General features: G+C 42.4%; 1 protein-coding gene across 2 annotated transcripts in view; it reads left to right on the forward strand.

Annotated features, from left to right (window-relative positions):
- Nucleotides 1–20716, forward strand: part of ARFGEF1 (ARF guanine nucleotide exchange factor 1) — a 153406-nt gene extending 132690 nt beyond the window's left edge. The window contains exons 34-39 of one of the 2 annotated variants that reach the window (XR_013217048.1): nt 665–797; nt 1164–1303; nt 3238–3406; nt 12666–12804; nt 19142–19259; nt 19359–20424. Coding sequence is in view for 1 of the 2 variants with exons in the window: in XM_077270645.1 (XP_077126760.1) it covers nt 665–797; nt 1164–1303; nt 3238–3406; nt 12666–12804; nt 19142–19259; nt 19359–19592 (933 nt within the window). In the remaining variant the exon portion in view is untranslated. Of the gene's footprint in view, nt 1–664; nt 798–1163; nt 1304–3237; nt 3407–12665; nt 12805–19141; nt 19260–19358 lie in introns of both variants that reach the window. The other variant, XM_077270645.1, reaches the window with a different exon arrangement.
- The last annotated feature ends 926 nt before the right edge of the window (nt 20717–21642 follow it).

Here is a 21642-nt window from a genome sequence, read left to right on the forward strand (position 1 = left end):
GACAGCCCACGTTCTTCCAAGCAGGAGCTGCTGTGATCCCCCGCTGTCAGGCGCATTGTGCAGACCCTGGCGATAAGGCAGAAGTGGTATATTTCACCTCCTGTCTTCTATTTCACCAGCTACATAGCAGCCAATCAGCACTCTGCGCGTATCGGCACTGCTGATACTTCTGTAAGATTTTACCATTATGACTGCTGGGAGTCTGGTGGATCCTAGCAGATCCAGATCATCTCTGTCTGGGCATAACAGGGTGACTCTTTTTCCATGTTTGCTCTCCCCCACGCAACACATTACACGCAGACCAAGTCTCTGATATATACATATTTAATGTGTGTGTATAATATGTATATGTGTAGATGTTCTCCAGACATCTAGTGTGAATTTATTCAACAAGTTATTTTGTGAGGAATGTGACCAGTAAAAAAAAAAATCAACAAAACTAAAAAAAAAATTGCCTCTATACGATGATTTTTTTTTTCAATTCTACGTAGATATTTGCAGATTGGTCTATTTTATTTCATAGTTGGCATTTCGGCAAAGCCTTTTGAGGAAGGCCAGTGAGTTCATCAGTGTTTTATGTGTTGCATATGTAGAATGTTTTGAATATTTTGTCAATTTTTGTGTAGAAAAAAAAAATCTACTAAGTGCAATTTGTGTCTGTCAGGACTCCATATCTCAGAAATCTGTTGATATCCATGACTCCATCCAGCCCCGGACAGCTGATGGCAGACGCAGCACCCAGCCTGGCATTACAAGTGTAGCTAATGAGGACTTCTACCTCATCAGATCTGGAGCAAGTGAGTAGTACTAAGGGCAAGATGTGATTGTGGAGGGCCAGTGAAGCCCGGGCCAGTGAAGCCCGGGCCAGTGAAGCCCAGGCCTCAGAACCGCACTATGTGAAGTAACAAATAATGGAGACTAATAAAGTGGCTTCTTTTATTTCTGTGTCGCGGACGGCTCATGTCATAGGTTTCAACCTCTGATTATTTTGTATTTTAATGTCCGTGAAACATAGCAGATTGTCAGTCATTATCTTGCGAGGGCGGAAGATAACAAGTGTCTTTAATCTTGAAAAGGTTTTTGGCTTCTTCTAGGAGATGAATAATTTCATTGCCATTTTCTGTTTTTTGTTTTTGTTTCTTTACATTTTTTTTTCTTTTTAGGATTTCCAGAGCAGAAGCTTTTTTCAGCATTGTTAATTAAATGTGTGGTACAACTAGAACTCATTCAGACCATCGACAATATCGTGTTTTTCCCCGCAACCAGTAAGAAAGAAGATGCAGAAAATCTGGCTGCCGCTCAGGTGTGTTGTCTTATTATGGGGAATATGAAACAATGGTGCAGACCCCATACACCAGTGTATTGTATCGAAGGCCTTGTACAGATGGGTCAATTGTAATCCTATTTCATGCTGCGTATTTTGGATACTACAACCGAACAGATCTTGCAGACCAAAGGTACCGGACTGGAATTGCGGGGTTGTAAGTGTCATATCTGGAATTGGGTGACAGTTTCTCCATCTGTTTGAGGTCTTGTATCTCACACGTAGTGGGACCCCTTATTGTGTTAGTAAAATTGTCCACGTGCCCTTTAATGAACGCTTGCTAACCTCTCTAGTGTTCATTGCATTTTTGCTGTGAGCTCGTGACCATTTAGTTATCAGTTCACTGAATTCACCCTGGATGTCATTAGGACTGCACACAATGTCACAAGGCAGAGCGTGTCAGATAAAGGCTCTGAGGTCTAACCTACTAGCGTTACTCAAGGAACTTATGTTCAGAGGTTACCATATTTCCCTATACTATAAAATTCACACTTTTAGTAAGAAAACATGTTCTGCCACCAGGTGGGCTCGGCAGCACCAGATCCTCCCGATCCGCTTTCTTATTGATTCGGCAGAGCGTTCTGTTCAGCCTGATAATTATGACAGTCCTAATGTTTAGGTTGTCTCAGGATTGGATGTCCGGTTAATACGCAGTATGTTGGGGGCTTCCTTTCAACACTTCATGGAGGAGTTGGCTGGCCCAGCAGTTTCTCCAACCCCCTTATGATCTAGGGACCTGCCTAGTATGTGAGCTTGTCACAAGTATCAGAAAGGCAGGCCGGAGCCGCCTTCAGCCCAGCTCTCCTTGCTGCAGCCCATCCTGGTCTGCAAGCCCTGAGCTTTTCCAGATAAGGGGTCTGGCATTTGTCTGCAGACTGTAATCAGGCATTGAGACTGGAGACCCCCAGGCTCACTGAACCGAAAATGGAGGAGAAGGTACTGTGAGATAAAAACATCCTTGTACACTGAGGAGAGGAGGGAAAGCGGAGACCCTACGCCTTCAGTATTGTATACTCTGGGGACAGGACTACTGCACGGTAATGGCCTTGCTGTGAACTGCTGTTTTTCTGCACAGCTGCTTATTAATAATGTAAGTGCTTTTAGCTGCTGCTGTGTACAAGCCCGTCTGCACCCGATATGGTTTCTGGCTGTATTGTGGCTGCACCTTCTTAGTGATGCTGCCACCGGTGTGAATGCAGCCTGGCCGATCAGCTATGATCTAAACTGATGCTATGGAAGAAAATTACTTCCATTCTGGTAAGAACATTGAGAAAAAGCCAAGAGCAAGGTGTCCATGCAAGTATTAAACCACACTAAAGACATAAATATTAGTGATGATGTAGTGTGCTCGTTACTCGAGTCTTCCGAGCATGCTCGGGTGTTCTCCGAGTATCTTGGGTGGGCTCGTAGATTGTTTGTGTCCGCGCAGCTGCATGATTTGCTGCTGATAGACAGCCTGAATACATGCAGGAATTGCCTGTTTGTTAGGGAATCCCCACATGTATTCAGGCTGACTAGCAGCCGCAAATCATGCAGCTGTAGAGACACAAATTATCTATGAGCATGCCCAAGATACTCGGATAACGCCCGAGCATGCTCAGAGTAAAGAGCACACTCGCTCATCACTAATAAATATCAATTATTACTTACATCAGACTTGCCATAGACACAGAAATTACTTGCGTCTTCTGGGCTTGGTCATTTCAGTTGTATACAGTAGGTATGAGCACTCATTGGTTTTACTGGAGAGGTTGTCTGTGACAATATGGCTCCTAACACTCATTACATCAAAACATACAGATATGGGGCTATATTGTATCCAAGCAGCCTTAAAAAAGAAAAAGAAAATAACCTCCCTCCTTTTACTGAGTGACATTTGGAGATATAAGACTGGCCCCTTGTGTCATCCGCAGAGAGACGCTGTTCATTTTGATGTCCACGTTGACACTCAGGATCAAGGCATGTACCGCTTCCTCACATCTCAGCAACTCTTCAAGCTCCTGGATTGTCTCCTTGAGTCTCACAGATTTGCAAAAGCTTTTAACTCCAATAATGAGCAAAGGACTGCTCTGTGGAAGGCAGGTTAGTATCACTGATGTCAGTCTTGTTCATAGATTAATTACCCAACACACATTGTACCAGTCATGAGATAATTTGCAGAAATATTAATAATTGGCATATTAAAATTGCTGGAATAAGACTTGTGCTGATGTGTTACTGCTTCATTGGCACCCACTAAATAGTTGATAAGACGGTGTACATAGCATCACATCTGTTAATGCAGAACATGTATGATGGCTTCTTTCCATTGAGTCTGTTAAGCTCTTTAAAGCATATTCCTGTCTCTGAAAGCTATGGATGGGTGATGACTATGTCTGAGCTCACACTCCTGGAAGCCCTACTGATAGCCAGAATTGGCACTTGTGTTTCCCCTTCTCCCTTGTACACAAGCTGCAGTAGTTGAATGGAGCAAGAGGTCACACGAGCCCTGCCACTGTATTCACAGTCTATGGCGCTGAAGAAAGCCATTCTCTGTGCTCCACTGTCTTCATCCTTGCTGTAGACTTGAATTGGACACCATTAAGTGCGTTAGTTAGTCAGTGAGGTCCCATTGGTAGTCCGGTCTTGGCAGACTAACTCTTTGGCAAAGTTGGTGCAATGGATTCACAGGAGCCAGCTCAGCAGCCAGGTCAGTAATCTCTGTCCTTCGGATGGGAGCCCTGATAGCCACCACCTACCTCGCATCCGCTCCCCTTTTTGATTAAAAGAAAAAAGGGTTTGGTACTGTGTTAGCCAGTTGAACAAAATAATACTCTGTGGGAAAAAACAGATAATCTTGTAGTTTTGATACCTTTTAATGGCTTACAAAAATAAACAAATGATGTTCTAAAACAAGCTTTCGAGACTTCTTAGGTCTATTCCTTAGGCATGGAATGACAAAATATCTGAAGAAACACAAATGTATATACAAAAAGGGCAGCAGCAAGGCATAATCAATGGACATTTACATAAATAAGCAAACAAACTGAGCTCAGAGAATGAATCCTAAATTGGATTAGATTAGTGGTGTGAAAGTTTTATTGCTCCATCAAACCCTTGGCATTTTTCCCTTACATCGATGACATGTTAATTGAACTGAGTTTGAACTTCTTAAATTCCATGACAAATTCAATACATTTCATCCCACCATAAATTTACCACTGGACCACTCAAAAACAGAAATCAACTTCCTGGGTACCACCTTAAAAATTCCAAATTGTTTAATCCAGACATCGGTGTATCTGAAATCAATTGACTATCCCACATACTTCAGATGGGACAGCTTCCACCTGAAACATATTAAAAAGTCCATCATCTCCAGCTTGGCTCTTAGATATAATCGTATCTGTTCCACCTCAACAGATAGGGATGAACACAGCCCATCTTTGAAAACGTAATTTTGAACCATGGCTACCACTCCAACTCCATTGATGATCAAATCATTAGAGCCACAAGGATCCCTAGAAGTGAATTACTTCAATACAAGGAAAAAGAGGAAAATAATCATGTATCTCTGGTGGTGACCTACAACCCACAGCTTGAGGTACTGAGGAAAACTGCTACACAAGTATGAATGGCTAAAAACAATACTCTAGGACCCCCTCCCAATCAGTGCTACAGGTAACCTACAAATTTAAGAAACATCATGATCCGCAGTTCAATGCCCTCGGATACTCCAAGAAGAACTTACCCTTGCAATGTGAAGAGTTGCAGAACCTGCACTTATGTAGAGAACAAAGACAGGATACAGATTTCCAACACACAGCAGGACTATATAAGATTCCCAGGACATTCACATGTTCCTCTTCCAGAGTGGTGTACTTAAGTCTGTGCACTTTATGTCCTTTTTGGGGTCCCTATGTGGGAGAAGCAGGACAGAAACTGAAAGCAAGGAGGATGGGGGTCTCATTGCCACATGATTACAGATTTAACCCCTTAACGACCGCCGATACGCCTTTTAACGGCGGCCGCTAAGGGTACTTAAACCACAGCGCCGTTAATTAACGGCGCTGTGGAAAAAGTTAATAGCGCCCCCCAGAGTCGGATTTTCTCTGGGGTCTCGGTTACCGGGGGTAGCCGAGACCCCAGAGAACATGATTCGGGGGGTTTTTACCGACCCCCGAGTTGCGATCGCCGGTAATTAACCGTTTACCGGCGATCGCAAAAAAAAAACAAAACGTGATTTCCCATTTAATTTCTCTGTCTCTGTGATCGCACATCGGAGGACAGAGAAATGGGGTCCCCGGTCGCCCCCGATGCCCCCCCGATACTCACCTGTCTCCCCCGGTGCTCCTCGTGGTTCCCCATGGGCGCCGCCATCTTAAAAATGGCGGGCGCACGCGCAGTGCGCCCGCCGGCCGGCACCTGGGAGATCTTTGGGGTCTCGGCTGCTGGGGGTAGCCGAGACCCCAAAGAACATGATCGGGGTCGGTTTTTACCGACCCCTGTTTTGCGATCGCCGGTAATTAACTGTTTACCGGCGACCGCAAAAAAAAAAAGTGATGTGTAATTCTCTGTCCTCTGATGTGATCGCACATCAGAGGACAGAGAAATAGGGGGATTCGGGGACCCTATCATACTTACCGGTGTCCCTGGGTCCTCCTGTGTCTTCTCCTGCCGGCCGGCTTCTTCCTATAGAAAGAAGATGGCGGGCGCATGCGCAGTGCGCCCGCTCTCTGCTGCCATCTGCCGGCCGGCAGGAGAGAAGAGTCGGGGCTAAAATTAGGGTTAGGGCTAGGGTTAGGGTTAGGGCTAAATTTAGGGTTAGGGTTGGAGCTAAATTTAGGGTTAGGGTTGGGGCTAAATTTAGGGTTAGGGCTGGGGCTAAATTTAGGGTTAGGGTTGGGGCTAAAGTAAGGACTAGGGTTGCGGCTAATGTTAGGGTTAGGGTTTGGATTAGGGTTGGCATTAGGGTTACGTTTGGGATTACGGTTAGGGTTGGGATTAGGGGTGTATTGGGATTAGGGTTAGGTTTGAGGTTAGGGTTGAGATTAGGATTAGGGGTGTGTTGGATTTAGGGTTCTGATTAGGGTTATGGTTGTTTTGAGGTTAGGGTTGCGATTATCCTTAGGGTTGTGATTAGGATTATGGATCGGGTTGGCATTAGGGTTAGGCCTCTTTCACACTTCAGTCTTTTGGCGTCAGTCTGAAACGGCCATTTTCATCAAATAGCGGATCCGCCATTTTTTTTGGCGGTTCCGCTATTTTCCCATAGACATGCATTAGCGACGGATTGTGGCGGATGGTCGTCCGTTCCATCCGCCATGTGACGGATCCGTCGAGATTTGGCGGACGTCATCTAGACATTGACGGCCATTGTATCGTTTTTTGTCTGCTCCGAAATGGCGGTTCGCGACGGATCCGTCGCGTTCGTCATTCCATAGAATGGCCGCCTATGGGCGACGGATCCGTTGTTACCGTCATTTCGGCGGATCCGTCGCCCCAATCCGCTTTTTCAATTGCGCATGCTCCAAAAAGTAGATACTTTTCCCAGACAACCCCCAAGTAACGGATCCGTCAAAAAAACGGATCCGTTAATACCGTTTTCTCAACAATTGTGACGGATCCGTCACTATGTCGGAGCTGACTGACGCCAAACAACTGAAGTGTGAAAGAAGCCTTAGGGGTGTGTTGGGGTTAGGGTTGGAGTTAGATTTGGGGGGTTTCCACTGTTTAGGTACATCAGGAAGTCTCTAAACGCCACAGCCAATTTTGCGCTCAAAAAGTCAAATGGTGCTCCCACCCTTCCGAGCTCTGCCGTGCACCCAAACAGTGGTTTACCCCCACATATGGGGCATCAGCGTACTCCGGATAAATTGGACAACAACTTTTGGGGTCCAATTTCTCCTGTTACCCTTGTGAAAATAAAAACTTGGGGGCTAAAAAAAAATTTTTGTGGAAAAAAAAAATATTTTTTATTTTCACAACTCTGCATTATAAACGTCTGTGAAGCACTTGGGCATTCAAAGTTCTCACCACACATCTAGATAAGTTCCTTGGGGGCTCTAGTTTCCAAAATGGGGTCACTTGTGGGGGGTTTCTACTGTTTAGGTACATCAGGGTCTCTGCAAACGCAACATAATGCCCGCAGACCATTCTATCAAAGTCCGCATTCCAAAATGGGGTTCCTTCCCTTCCGAGCTCTGCCATGCGCTCAAACAGTGGTCCCCAGCACACATGGGGTATCAGTGTACTCAGCACAAATTGGACAACAACTTTTGAGGTCCAATTTCTCTTGTTACCCTTGTCAAAATAAAAATTTGGGGGCTCAAAAATCTTTTTTGTGGAATAAAATTTTTATTTTTATTTTCACGACTCTGCATTATAAACTTCTGTGAAGCACTTGGGCATTCAAAGTTCTCACCACACATCTAGATAAGTTCCTTGGGGGGTCTAGTTTCCAAAATGGGGTCACTTGTGGGGGGTTTCTACTGTTTAGGCACATCAGGGGCTCTGCAAATGCAACATAATGCCCGCAGACCATTCTATCAAAGTCTGCATTCCAAAACGGCCCTCCTTCCCTTCCAAGCTCTGCCGTGCACCCAAACAGTGGTCCCCCCCCACACATGGGGTATCAGTGTACTCAGGACAAATTGGACAACAACTCTTGGGGTCTAATTTCTCTTGTTCCCTTGTGAAAATAAAAACTTGGGGGCTAAAAAATCTTTTTTGTGGAAAAAAAAATATTTTTTATTTTCACGACTCTGCATTATAAACTTCTGTGAAGCAGATGGGCATTCAAAGTTCTCACCACACATCTAGATAATTTCCTTGGGGGGTCTAGTTTCCAAAATGGGGTCACTTGTGGGGGGTTTCTACTGTTTAGGTACATCAAGGGCTCTGCAAATGCAACATAACGCCCGCAGACCATTCTATCAAAGTTTGCATTCCAAAACGGCGCTCCTTCCCTTCCGAGCTCTGCCATGCGCCCAAACAGTGGTTTACCCCAACATATGGGGTATCAGCCTACTCAGCATAAATTGCACAATAAATTTTGGGGTCCAATTTCTCCTGTTACCCTTGAGAAAATAAAAAATTGCAGGCTAAAAAATCATTTTTGAGGGAAAAAAAAGGATTTTTTATTTTCACGGCTCTACTTTATAAATTTCTGTGAAGAACTTGGGGGTTTAAAGTGCTCACCGCACATCTAGATATGTTCCTTAAGTGGTCTAGTTTCCAAAATGGGGTCACTTGTGGGGGATTTCTACTGTTTAGGCACATCAGGGGCTCTCCAAACGCGACATGGTGTCCGATCTCAATTCCAGCCAATTCTACATTGAAAAAGTAAAACGGCACTCCTTCTCTTCCAAGCTCTGCGGTGCGCCCAAACAGTGGTTTACCCCCACATATGGGGTATCGCCACACTCAGGAGAAATTGCACAACAACTTTTGTTGTCTAATTTCTCCTGTTACCCTTGTCAAAATAAAAATTTGGGGGCAAAAAGATCATTTTTGAAAAAAAAATGCGACTTTTTATTTTCACGGCTCTACGCTATAACCTTCCGTGAAGCACCTGGGGGTTTAAAGTGCTCACCACACATCTAGATAAGTTCCTTAAGGGGTCTAGTTTCCAAAATGGTGTCACTTGTGGGGGGATTCCACTGTTTAGGCACATCAGGGGCTCTCCAAACGCGACATGGCGTCCGATCTCAATTCCAGCCAATTCTACATCGAAAAAGTAAAACGGCACTCCTTCTCTTCCAAGCTCTGCAGTGCGCCCAAACAGTGGTTTACCCCCACATATGGGGTATCGATGTACTCAGGAGAAATTGCACAACAACTTTTGTGGTCTAATTTCTCCTGTTACCCTTGTAAAAATAAGAATTTGTGGGCGAAAAGATCATTTTTGTGTAAACAAATGCGATTTTTTATTTTCACGGCTCTACTTTATAAACTTCTGTGAAGCACTTGGGGGCTCAAAGTGCTCACCACACATCTAGTTAAGTTCCTTAAGGGGTCTAGTTTCCAAAATGGGGTCACTTGTGGGGGGTTTCCACTGTTTAGGCACATCAGGGGCTCTCTAAACGTGACATGGCATCCGATCTCAATTCCAGCCAATTCTGCATTGAAAAAGTCAAACGGCGCTCCTTCTCTTCCAAGCTCTGCGGTGCGCCCAAACAGTGGTTTACCCCCACATATGGGGTATCTGCGTATTCAGGAGAAATTGCACAACAACATTTATGGTTAAATTTCTGTTTTTACACTTGTGAAAATAAAAAAAAATGGTTCTGAAGCAAAATGTTTGCAAAAAAAAGTTAAATGTTCATTTTTGCCTTCCACATTGTTTCAGTTCCTGTGAAGCACGTAAAGGGTTAATAAACTTCTTGAATGTGGTTTTTAGCACCTTGAGGGGTGCAGTTTTTAGAATGGTGTCACACTTGGTTATTTTCTATCATATTGACCCCTCAAAATGACTTCAAATGTGATGTGGTCCCTAAAAAAAAAATGGTGTTGTAAAAATGAGAAATTGCTGGTCAACTTTTAACCCTTATAACTCCCTGACAAAAAAAAATTTTGGTTCCAAAATTGTGCTGATGTAAAGTAGACATGTAGGAAATGTTATTTATTAACTATTTTTTGTGACATATCTCTCTGATTTAAGGGCATAAAAATCCAAATTTAGAAAATTGCTAAATTTTTAATTTTTTTGCCATATTTCCATTTTTTTCATAAATAATCGCAAGTAATATCGAAGAAATGTTACCACTAACATGAAGTACAATATGTCACGAAAAAACAATCTCCGAATCAGCAGGATCCGTTGAAGCGTTCCAGAGTTATAACCTCATAAAGTGACAGTGGTCAGAATTGTAAAAATTGGCCTGGTCATTAAGTACCAAATTGGCTCTGTCACTAAGGGGTTAAAAAAAAACATTTACCGGTGGCCAAACATTTCTGTGCTCCAGGACACAACATAAACAATATGAAAGTTGTCATATTATTAAAAGGCAACTGTTAAATCACAAAAACATTGAAGGGTTGGGGAATACAAGCATATTACAGTCTTTGATACCCTCCACACAGGACTAAATCTGTCAGGAGGATTTATGACTTACTACAGAATCTGAGGAAGCTGCTCCAGAGATAGTGAGGGCACCAGGCCTCTGATCTTACATGGACATTGGGACTATAAAACTTTCACACCATTATTCTAATCCAATTAATGATTCACTTTCTAAGCTCAGTTTGCTTGTTTTCGAAATGTCCATTTATTATGTCATGCCTTTTTTGTACATATATTTATGTCTCTTTAGATACTTTGTCATACTGTGCCTGAGGAACAACGCGAACAAGCCATGAAAGTTTGCTTTGTAACATCATTTATTTTATTTTTGTTAGCCAGTAAAACTACAAGAGTATCTTGTTTTTCCCACTGAGAACATTCTCTTTTTGATTAGACGGCTTGGCATGGCCTCATCGTTATAGAGTGTCGCACATCTGACAACACGCTAGTCCGGTTAATAAAAAAAAGACTCTTGGATGTAGGCGGGAATTCTTATGTCCCCTGTCTCTGACACAGATTACTGACATGGCAGCTGGAACAGATCCTGCAAACCAATTCACACCAGCTCTACTCTTCAGGCATAGCAATGGTAGAAATACATTGTAAGGCCACGTTCAGTATTTGGTCAGTATTTTACATCAGTATTTGTAAGCCAAAACCAGGAGTGGAACAAATAGAGGAAAAGTATAATAGAAACACGTTACCACTTCTGTATTTATCACCCACTCCTGGTTTTGGGTTACAAACACTGATGGAAAATACTGACCAAATACTGAATGTGTGAATGTGGACTAACTTGTAGTGAAATTATATTCCCGCAAAAATGAGAATATTCTTGGTCCTGATAATGAGGAAAAATATGTATTTAAAGGGACTATCAGCACAGAATGACAATTTAAGCCAAGCACAGGCGATCAGTGCATCTTGGCGGGGCCAAACATTTAAGTGCACCTTCCCACCAACTTGTTTTCCCTGTACCTTCACAACCTCCCCCCTCTTTGATTGACAGCTCTGACTTCCTAGAACTAGAGAAGGGTGGATATAAACGGGAAAAGAAGTTGGTGTGAAAGTACACAAAAATATTTTGCCCCGCTGTGATGCACCGAGCGCCTGTACTTTTGTCAGCACAGAATGACTGTTCAACGCGAGTCCCTTTTAATATAGGCTGATTGGAATACTATGCACAAAACTAGATGTGAGGGAGCACATGGTGGGTATTGTAGTCTTAAAAAGACAACATATTACCAGTTCCCCAATGTCCCTGTTATATAAGTGCTGTACATGTGAATGATCTAGTCCTTAGGTAAAGTCTTGTTCAGAAAAAGCTCACCCAACTTATCGACAGTCAGGATAAAGCAGCATTGAAAGTCTTTGTTGTCTGATATAATTGTATACAACTAATGAAACTAAATGCAGCACAGTGGGCAGCATGGTGGCTCAGTGGTTAGCACTGCAGCCATGCAGCGTTTGGGTCCTGGGTTTAAATCCCACCAAGGACGACATCTGCAAGGAGTTTGTATGTTCTCCCAGTGTTTGTGTGAGTTTCCTCCGGGCACTTTGGTTTCCTCCCACACTTCAAAGGCATACTGATAGGGAATAATAATCTCTTTATAATAATAATCTCTTTATTTATATAGCTCCAACATATTCCGCAGCACTTTACAGTTTTTTGCACATACTATTATCGCTGTCCCCGATGGGGCTCACAATCTAAATTCCCTATCAGTATGTCTTTGGAATTTGGATTGTGAGCCTCAATGGGGACAGCAATGCTAATGTATGTAAAGGGCAGCAGAATATGATAGCGCTATATCTATATATAGGAGGCATCGTGATTACTCTCTAATCCCGCCCCCTGCACATTAGCCCCGCCCCCACCACATCACCACACACAATCCCGCCCCCACCACATCACCACACACAATCCCGCCCCCCCCCACAACATCACCACCCATAATCCTCACCACACACAATCCCGCCCCCCACAAATCCTGCCCCCCCACCACATCACCACACTATTGTTATTAACTTCATTTTAAGTTAATTTCCCACCTGCGTAAGCGCTATTGAATGTTGTCATTATTTACTTTAGTTTAATCACCAGCAGCGTTAATTAGATAGCAATGAGCGTGCCGAGCGTTAGCTGGCTGGAAACATCTAGTGTGTATATATATATATATATATATATATATATATATATATATATATATATATATATATATATATATATATATATATATATACAAAGCATAGTAAATGTAATAAAATGCATTTTCTTTTTTTCAATATTCCTACAAGGTTTCAAGGGCAAATCGAAGCCAAACCTTCTAAAACAGGAGACGAGCAGCCTCGCCTGTGGTTTGCGGATCCTATTCCGCATGTACATGGATGAGAGCCGCAGGAGTGCTTGGGATGAGGTTCAGCAACGATTACTTAAGTAAGTGTACATCAATAGGTACGTTGTATGGTCACACTGAATTCGGGTTTTTCCCTCAGTCTTATTGCCCCCGGTGTTCAATATGCAGCCTCTCATCATACTGTCTGCCTTTACTAACATGTGACATAATGGCTTGTTCCAAGGAGCTCACTGGTAACCACATGGTAATATAATACGATGTCACTGATGTAACAGGTCTGTCTGGGACATTTCTTGCCTCCTAAATATTTTATGATCAGCTGTATGTAAGTGGTATTACTGAAAAGTGGAAGGAACAACAGCAGCGCGGCCATGAAGTTGGGATCAGGTAAAGTTACAGAGGTGGAGTCGGCGAGTTCTGAGTCGCATAGTGCATAAGTCGCCAACGCTCTGCATGTAATCCTCACATCACCACGCACAATGCCAAGCTTCGGATGGAGTGGTGTAAAGGCGCCACCCCTGGACTCTGGAATAGAACATGTTCTGTGTTGTATTGATGATCACACTTCTCTATCTGGCATCTGATGGACAAGTCTGGGTTTGGTGAATATTATGAGAACCATTACCTGCCTGGCTACGCTGTTCCTACTGTATCATTTGATGGAGGAAGGATAATTACATGGAGTTGTTTTTAAGGGCTTGACCTAATCCCCTTTGTTCCCAGGAAAATACATTTTAATACTTACGCATACAAGACATTTTGTAAAATTGTAGATTCCATCTTTGTGAGAACAGTTTGGTGAAGTCCCTTTTCTGATCCAGCATTACTGTGCCCAGTGCACAAAGCAAGGTCCATAAAGGCAGAGGTTGGGGGAGTTTTGTGTGAAAGAACTTGACTGGCTACACTGAACTCCATTGAATACCTTTTGGAATGAACTGGAATAGAGATTGTGACCCCAGGCCTCTCCTCCACTATTGGTGTTTGACCACGGGCCTCTCCTTCACTATTGGTGTTTGACCCCGGGCCTCTCCTCTAGTATCAGTGACTGACCTCACAAACATCATGTCATAAAAGCTCCTGCAGGTATAATATGTAGATGTCCCAATACTGTGGTCTATATTGTATATTTATCATATCATTTAGCTGGTTACCTGCTCCAGGAAAACTATACCAGCAGCCACACATTACGATGAAGGAGCATAACCTCAAAAGTAGTTAGCAACTTCAACTACCTGGGCAGCTCTCTATGCCACATTGTGACCATAGATGCTGAGGTCAACAACAGAATTGCCAAAACCGCCTTTGAGAGACTACCACCAAGCTGAATGTTTACTGTTGCTTGGTCATACCACACTTCTTTATCCCAGCGGGACCTTGACTGTCTATGTCTGGTATGCCAAACAGCTTAGTCACTTTCACCTGAGCTGTTTTGGTAAACTTCTCTACATCAGGTGGGTGGCAAGACAATGTCCCCAACAGGACAATTATGAAACAAGCTGGGCTCTGCAGTATTTACACTCTCCTGCTGAAAGTCCAAGCCAGGAAAGCTGGACATGTGTCCAGAAGGCTATATAGCCGATTGCCTAAACAACTGCTGTACGGAGAACAGTCAGGGAAAGCGAGTAGTGGGGGAGAGGGCAGAAGAAATGCTATTACAAAGACTGCTTTAAAGCTGCTCTCAAAAACCTGGGAGTCGATATCAACGAATGGGAGAGTCTTGGCTTGGATCATCCAGCTTGGTGAAGCAGGATCACCTCTGGAGCATGTGCAACTGAAGATAGGAAAATCTTTGAGACAAAAAGGAAAGCAAACTGTGCGCAAGGCACAAGCGGTATCTACTGTCCTGCCACATCTAGTTACTTATGTCATGTACAGGTGCTTCTCAGAAAATAGGGATATCATCAAAAAGTTAATTTATTTCAGTTCTTCAATGCAAAAAGTGAAACTCATGTATTATATAGAGTCATTACAAACAGAGTGATCTATTTCTGTTAATAAAGATAAAAAAAATGCGGCTTAAACATCCTCAGCCAGCTCACCGACAGACCTGTGGAGCTCGGGAATCTTCGTCCTGACCCAGACGTAAAACAACAGCATTCATGAAGAAAATAGGTGTAGATTCCAGCTCCTTAAAAACTTGAAAGTCTTTATTAGTGCATACAAATATAAAATATCGCAAGTCCTTACTCCTAGGTGGATGCAGACAGAAGATATGGACAACACGTTTCGATCTATCCGATCTTACTCATGTCTATCTACTTGTGTGTAGGTGATTCTTTTATAGTACTTTATAACTCCAGCTTGAAAAGTGATTTTAAAATCCGAAATGTTGGCCTACTGAAATGCATGTTCAGTAAATGCGGTCAATACTTGGTCGGGGCTCCTTTTGCATCAATTACTGCATCAATACCGAGTGGCATGGAGGCGATCAGCCTGTGGCACTGCTGAGATGTTATGGAAGCCCAGATTGCTTTGATAGTAGCCTTGAGCTTGTCTGCATTGTTAGGTCTGGTGTCTCTCATCTTCCTCTTGACAATACCCCATAGATTCTCCATGGGGTTAAGGTCAGACGAGTTTGCTGGCCAATCAAGCACAGTGATACTGTTGTTTGTAAACCAGATATTGGTACTTCTGGCAGTGTGGACAGGTGCCAAGTCCTGCTGGAGAATGAAATTTCCATCTCCAAAAAGCTTGCCGGCAGAGGGAAGCATGAAGTGCTATAAAATTTCCTGGTAGACGGCTGCGCTGACTTTGATCTTGATAAAACACAATGGACCTACACCAGCAGATGACATGGCTCCTCAAACCATCACTGATTGTGGATACTTCACACTAGACCTCAAGCAGCTTGGATTGTGGCCTCTCCACTCTTCCTCCAGACTCCGGGACCTTGATCTCCAAAGGAAATGAAAATTTACTTTCATCTCAAAACAACACCTTGGACCACTGAGCAACAGTCTAGTTCTTTTTTCTCCTTGACCCAGGTAAGATGCTTCTGGCATTGTCTATTAGTCATGAGTGGCTTGACACAAGGAATGTGACACTTGTAGCCCATGTCCTGGATTATGTCTGTGTGGTGGCTCCAGCCGCAGTCCACTAATTGGGAATCTCCCCCAAAATATTGAATGGCTTTTTCTTAACAATCCTTTCAAGGCTGCGGTTATCCCAGTTGCTTTTGTACCTTTTTCTACCACTCTTTCTCCTTCCACTCAACTTTCCATTAATATGTTAGGATAAAGCACTCTGTGAACAGCCAGCTTCTTTATCAATGACCTTTTGTGGCTTACCTTCCTTGTGGAGTGTGTCAATGACTGCCTTCTGGACATCTGTCACATCAGCAGTCTTCCCCATGATTGTGGAGCCTAATGAAACAGATTAAGGGACCTTTGTAAACACTTAGGAAGCCTTTGCAGGTGTATTTTTTGTTAATTATTCGAATTTACTGAGACAATGACTTTTGGGTTTCATTGGCTGTAAGCCATTATCATAAACATTAACAAAAATAAACACTTGAAATAGATCACTCTGTTTGTAATGACTCTATATAATGAGTTTCATTTTTGTATTGAAGAACGGAAAGAAATTCACTTTTTGATGATATTCTATTTTTGCGAGAAGCACCTGTATGTGGGAGAGCCTTTAGGGTCCAGAATGGCCTCATCAGTCACCTCCGGACCCACAGCCTTTGCCTCCTCTTTGAGTACACTGGATGAACAAAATCATATTTAGCTAGCTATTTTTGTTAGTGTGTGTATGTCTGAGATGCACTACAATGAACATATGGCTGGGATGCACTTATATTGCACATATGGCTTAGATGCACTATATTGCACATGTGGCTGAGATGCACTACATTGTTCTTATGTTTTTATAGCTGAGATTAACTGCATTGCACATATGGCTGAGATGCGCTACAATGTATATATGGCTCAGATGCATTCCATTACACATATGTCTCAGATGAACTACAATGCTCATATGGCTGAGATGCATTACATTGCACATATGTCTCAGATGCACTACAATGCACATATGGCTGAGATGCACTGCAATGCACATATGGTAGATATGCACTACAGTGTACACTACCGTTCAAAATTTTGGGGTCACCCAGACAATTTAGTGTTTTCCATGAAAACTCATACTTTCATTAATCAAATAAGTTGCCAAATTAATTGAAAATCTAGTCCAGACATTAACAAGGTTCGAATAAAAGATTTTTATTTGAAATAATAATTTTCTCTTTCACACTTTGCTTTCGTCAAAGAATGCTCCCTTTGCAGCAATTACAGCATTGCAGACCTTTGGCATTCTAGCTAGTGATGAGCGAATATACTCGTTACTCGAGATTTCTCGAGCACGCTCGGGGGTCCTCAAGAGTATTTTTTAGTGCTCGGAGTTTGTTTTTCTTGCCGCAGCTGAATGATTTACATCTGATAGCCAGCATAAGTACATGTGGGGAATCCCTAGCAACCAGGCAACCCCCACATGTACTTATGCTGGCTATCAGATGTAAATCATTCAGCTGCGGCAAGAAAAACGAAATCTCCGAGCACTAAAAAATACTCTGAGGACCCCCGAGCGTGCTCGGGAAATCTCGAGTAAAGAGTATATTCGCTCATCACTAATTCTAGCAGTTAATTTGCTGATGTAATCTGGAGAAATTTCACCCCATGCTTCCAGAAGCCCCTCCCACAAGTTGGTTTGGCTTGATGGGCACTTTTTGCGCACCATACGGTCAAGCTGCTCCCACATCAGCTCAATGGGGTTGAGATCTGGTGACTGCGCTGGCCACTCCATTACAGATAGAATACCAGCTGCCTGCTTCTTCCCTAAATAGTTCTTACATAATTTGGAGGTGTGCTTTGGGTCATTGTCCTGTTGTAGGATGAAATTGGCTCCAATCAAGCGCTGTCCACAGGGTATGGCATGGAGCTGCAAAATGGAGTGATAACCTTCCTTATTCAATATCACTTTTACCTTGTACAAATCTCCCACTTTACCAGCACCAAAGCAGCCCCAGTCCATCACATTACCTCCACCATGCTTGACAGATGGCGTCAGTCACTCTTCCAGCATCTTTTCAGTTGTTTCTGCATCTCACAAATATTCTTCTGTGAGATCCAAACACCGCAAACTTGGATTCGTCTGTCCATAACACTTTTTTCCAATCTTCCTCTGTCCAATGTCTGTGCTATTTTGCCCATATTAATCTTTTCCTTTTATTAGCCAGTCTCAGATATGGCTTTTTCTTTGCCACTCTGCCCTGAAGGCCAGCATCCCAGAGTCGCCTCTTCAGTGTAGACGTTGACACTACACTGAGTGAACTATTTAGGCTATGTGCACACATTCAGGAAAGTGTGCAGAATTTTCCTGAGCAAATCCGGACTACTTTTGCAGGAAATCTGCTTTCGTTTTTTCACTTTTTTTTGCCGATTTTTCCGGAGGTTCCCAAAGCAATAATATAGCGGCAAATCCGTGAAAAATCCGCAAAATTAATGAACATGCTGCATTTTTTCCCAATGGGCACAAAAATTGCAGAATGCATTAAATTGATGGGATGCTTAATGTAAGCGTTTTTTAAGCGTTTTTGCAGCGGAAAACCGCCGGAAAAATCCGGAACGTGTGCACATAGCCTTAATGAAGCTGCCAGTTGAAGACCTGTGAGGCGTCAAATTCTCAAACTACATATTCTAATGTACTTGTCTTGTTGCTCAGTTGTTCAGCGGGGCCTCCCACTTCTCTTTCTACTCTGGTTAGAGCCTGTTTGTGCTCTCCTCTGAAGGGAGTAGTACACACCGTTGTAGGAAATCTTAAGTTTCTTGGCAATTTCTCGCATGGAATAGCCTTCATTTCTAAAAGTTATTTTTTTTCTGGCCATTTTGAGAGTTTAATGGAACCAATAAATGTAATGCTCCAGATTATCAACTACCTAAAAGGAAGGTCAGGTTTATAGGCTCTCTAATCAGCCAAACTGTTTTCAGCTGTGCTAACATACTTGCACAAGGGTTTTCAAGGGTATTCTAACCATCCATTAGCCTTCTTACACAGTTAGCAAACACGAAGTACCATAAGAACACTGGAGTGATGGTTGTTGGAAATGGGCCTCTATACACCTATGAAGAGACTGCATTACAAACCAGACATTTGCAGCTAGAATAGTCATTTACCACATTAACAATGTATAGAGTGTATTTCTGAATCATTTAATGTTGCTTCATTGGAAAAAACTGTGCTTTTCTTTAAAAAATAAGGACATTTCTAAGTGACCCTAAACTTTTACACGGTAGTCTATATATGGCTCAGATGCATTACATTGCACATATGGCTCAGATGCACTACAATGCACATATGGCTGAGATGCACTACATTGCAGATATGGCAGAGATGCACTACAATGTACATTTCTCATTACAGTGTTTGCAGTGAAGCATTGAGTTATTTTTTAACCCTTGCATCTGAAAGTCACCGAGAAGCCTGGACTAATCTTTTGCTACTGTTCCTAACCAAGGTCCTGAAGATCAGTGATGAACGGGTACGTTAGCCCCTTCTCCCTCCTCCCCTACAATATCCACCATGTACAGCCCCCGAACAGGGCAAATTCATCAGATTAATATTCTTTTCCTTTTTGCAGTTTAAAGCTCATGCCTCCTTCTACTATCCACTGCTGTGTGAAACCATCCAGTTTGACTTGATCCCAGAACTGCGAGCTATTCTCAGAAGATTTTTCCATCGAATTGGGCTTGTTTTTAAAATCTCTCTACCCCCAGATCTGGACCAGGACAGATCAGGACAAAGTGCAGAGGCTACTGATTTTAAGTCCACAGAGGAGGACATTAGGAGGCTTTCCTCTCAAGAGAACCTTTGAATTATGGTTTTCTAATGCGGTTTTAATGGTACAGCTGCTTTAGATGACGCTGTCACTTCATTACACTCCAGACTGTCTTGTGGTGAACACCGCCATCTCTGTACAGATTTTTTTTTTCTCCAGCACAAAGCTGGATTGTCTCTTTCCATTCCCTTTGTGCTGTACAATACAGCAGGTCCAGGGATGTACAACTTGTATACAACATATATTATTACCTTGAGGATGTCGAGGCCTTTACAAGTTGTTTTTCAGTTGCGTAAGTGATTAAATGGCAAAATTCAGTTTTCCTCCCTGTCCTTGTCATGTGGAAGGATTAACCCTTTTATGGCCTGTGAAGGTTAAAGGATCCTGATGTTGCTATTTTATGTTGCACTCTGTTTATCGATGAACTTTTTAACATCTATGGGGTAAAATGTAGAGATGTGCAGGTCTGTAATATAAACCATGAAACACTATATGCCGATCTTCCTGCAATATTTGATTTTCCTCATTTTCTCACTGATTTGCTGCAGATCCCATTATTTAATCATTTATGGAATGCACTAGATTTTTTTGAGATTTAAGAAAAAAATTGAATATTTTTTTAGTTTTTCTGTAATACTCTTTTAGCCCTGGCGTTACTGCTGCTGACTTTTCAAAGCAGAAGCTGACCATGTCACATTTGACTTATCTGTAAAATAAGAGTAGGGCTTTGAATAAAATCTAGAGCAATTCCTCCAGTGACCTGGAGCTTGAATCATCGTAACAAGTCTAGGTAGTGTCTGCTGTTATAATTATGTTCCTCTGTTTGATGTAGATTTCACTCTGTACAGAAATTAATGTTAAATATATAAAAAAAAGAAAAAAAAACAAATTTGGCTTGGTTTGGCCTGTGGGAAAATTAAGGTTTTTTTTCAGGAACTATATCACTACTGTGAATTGTGATTCAATGGTAACAATACAAAAATGGATTAAAGTGTCGAGCATTCCTTATTGCAGTGGATGTAAAGTTATTGGACAAGATGTATATGGTACAGACCTGTAAAGTTTTCTATGTATAATTCTGTACAACTTTCTGTACTATATTGGTTCTCATCTGGCATAATCTAATCAGATTATAGGTCAATAAAGTTTTTGAATTCTTTCATCATTGCAAACCAAGCTGGACTCATGGCGCATGTCCTATGTTTCATCGGGGGCAGTAAATATCAACTAACTCAATCTACCATATCCCAAAGAATTAATGTCCTGTGTGCCCATGCTTCAGAAATATCCAGTATTTTCCCTACTGTCATAGAGAATAATGAAAATCCATAAGACCTCTCCGGAGAGAGGACATATCACCATCACTTTGAACATATGGGATTATTATAGCTGGGGATGCGCGAAACAACTAACACTAACTCCATTGAAGTAGGACTTCACATTGAGCATATGGGATTAATTATAGCTTGGGAAGAGAAAAACTAATTTATAACTGGGAAAGTGGGAGGGAGCTGACACTTCAACCTCCATTGAATTATGGGCCTCCTGCAAGGAACAGGAGATTTGTTCTGGGAAAAAGACGCCAACTGATAGTGCAGCTCACCGACAGTTACAGCGGGTGCACGGAATTCCGTCCAGTCTTGACGTAAATGGCAATGAAAAATTGAAATGTTCCAGCTCCTTCAATAAGATCAAAATTTATTCAAATCGTGTTAAAAGATGTTCAGTGCTCCTGAACCTGACTCGTGCAGATGGAGTACAGCGACGCGTTTCAATCGCAAGGCTGAACTCTTGAGCTGAGATAGAGATCGCTTTGTGATCGAAACGAGTCACTGTTCTCCATCAGCATGATTTAACACGATTTGAATACATTTCAATTGTACTGAAGAAGCTGCAACATTTTTTTCAAAAAGACTCCAAGACTGAGATTTGATTACGCAGGAGCAGGGCAATACACTTCCCAGACATGCTTCCTCTGATCAAAACCCGGCTCTCAGACCTTTTGAAGGCAGTTGTCAGTGATGAATATTAGGTAGATATATTTTCAGCGTCGTAGCAAAGGGACGAACATAACGCATTCACTCAC

Source organism: Ranitomeya variabilis, chromosome 6, assembly GCF_051348905.1.
Source record: "Ranitomeya variabilis isolate aRanVar5 chromosome 6, aRanVar5.hap1, whole genome shotgun sequence".
Taxonomy (NCBI): Eukaryota; Metazoa; Chordata; class Amphibia; order Anura; family Dendrobatidae; genus Ranitomeya; species Ranitomeya variabilis.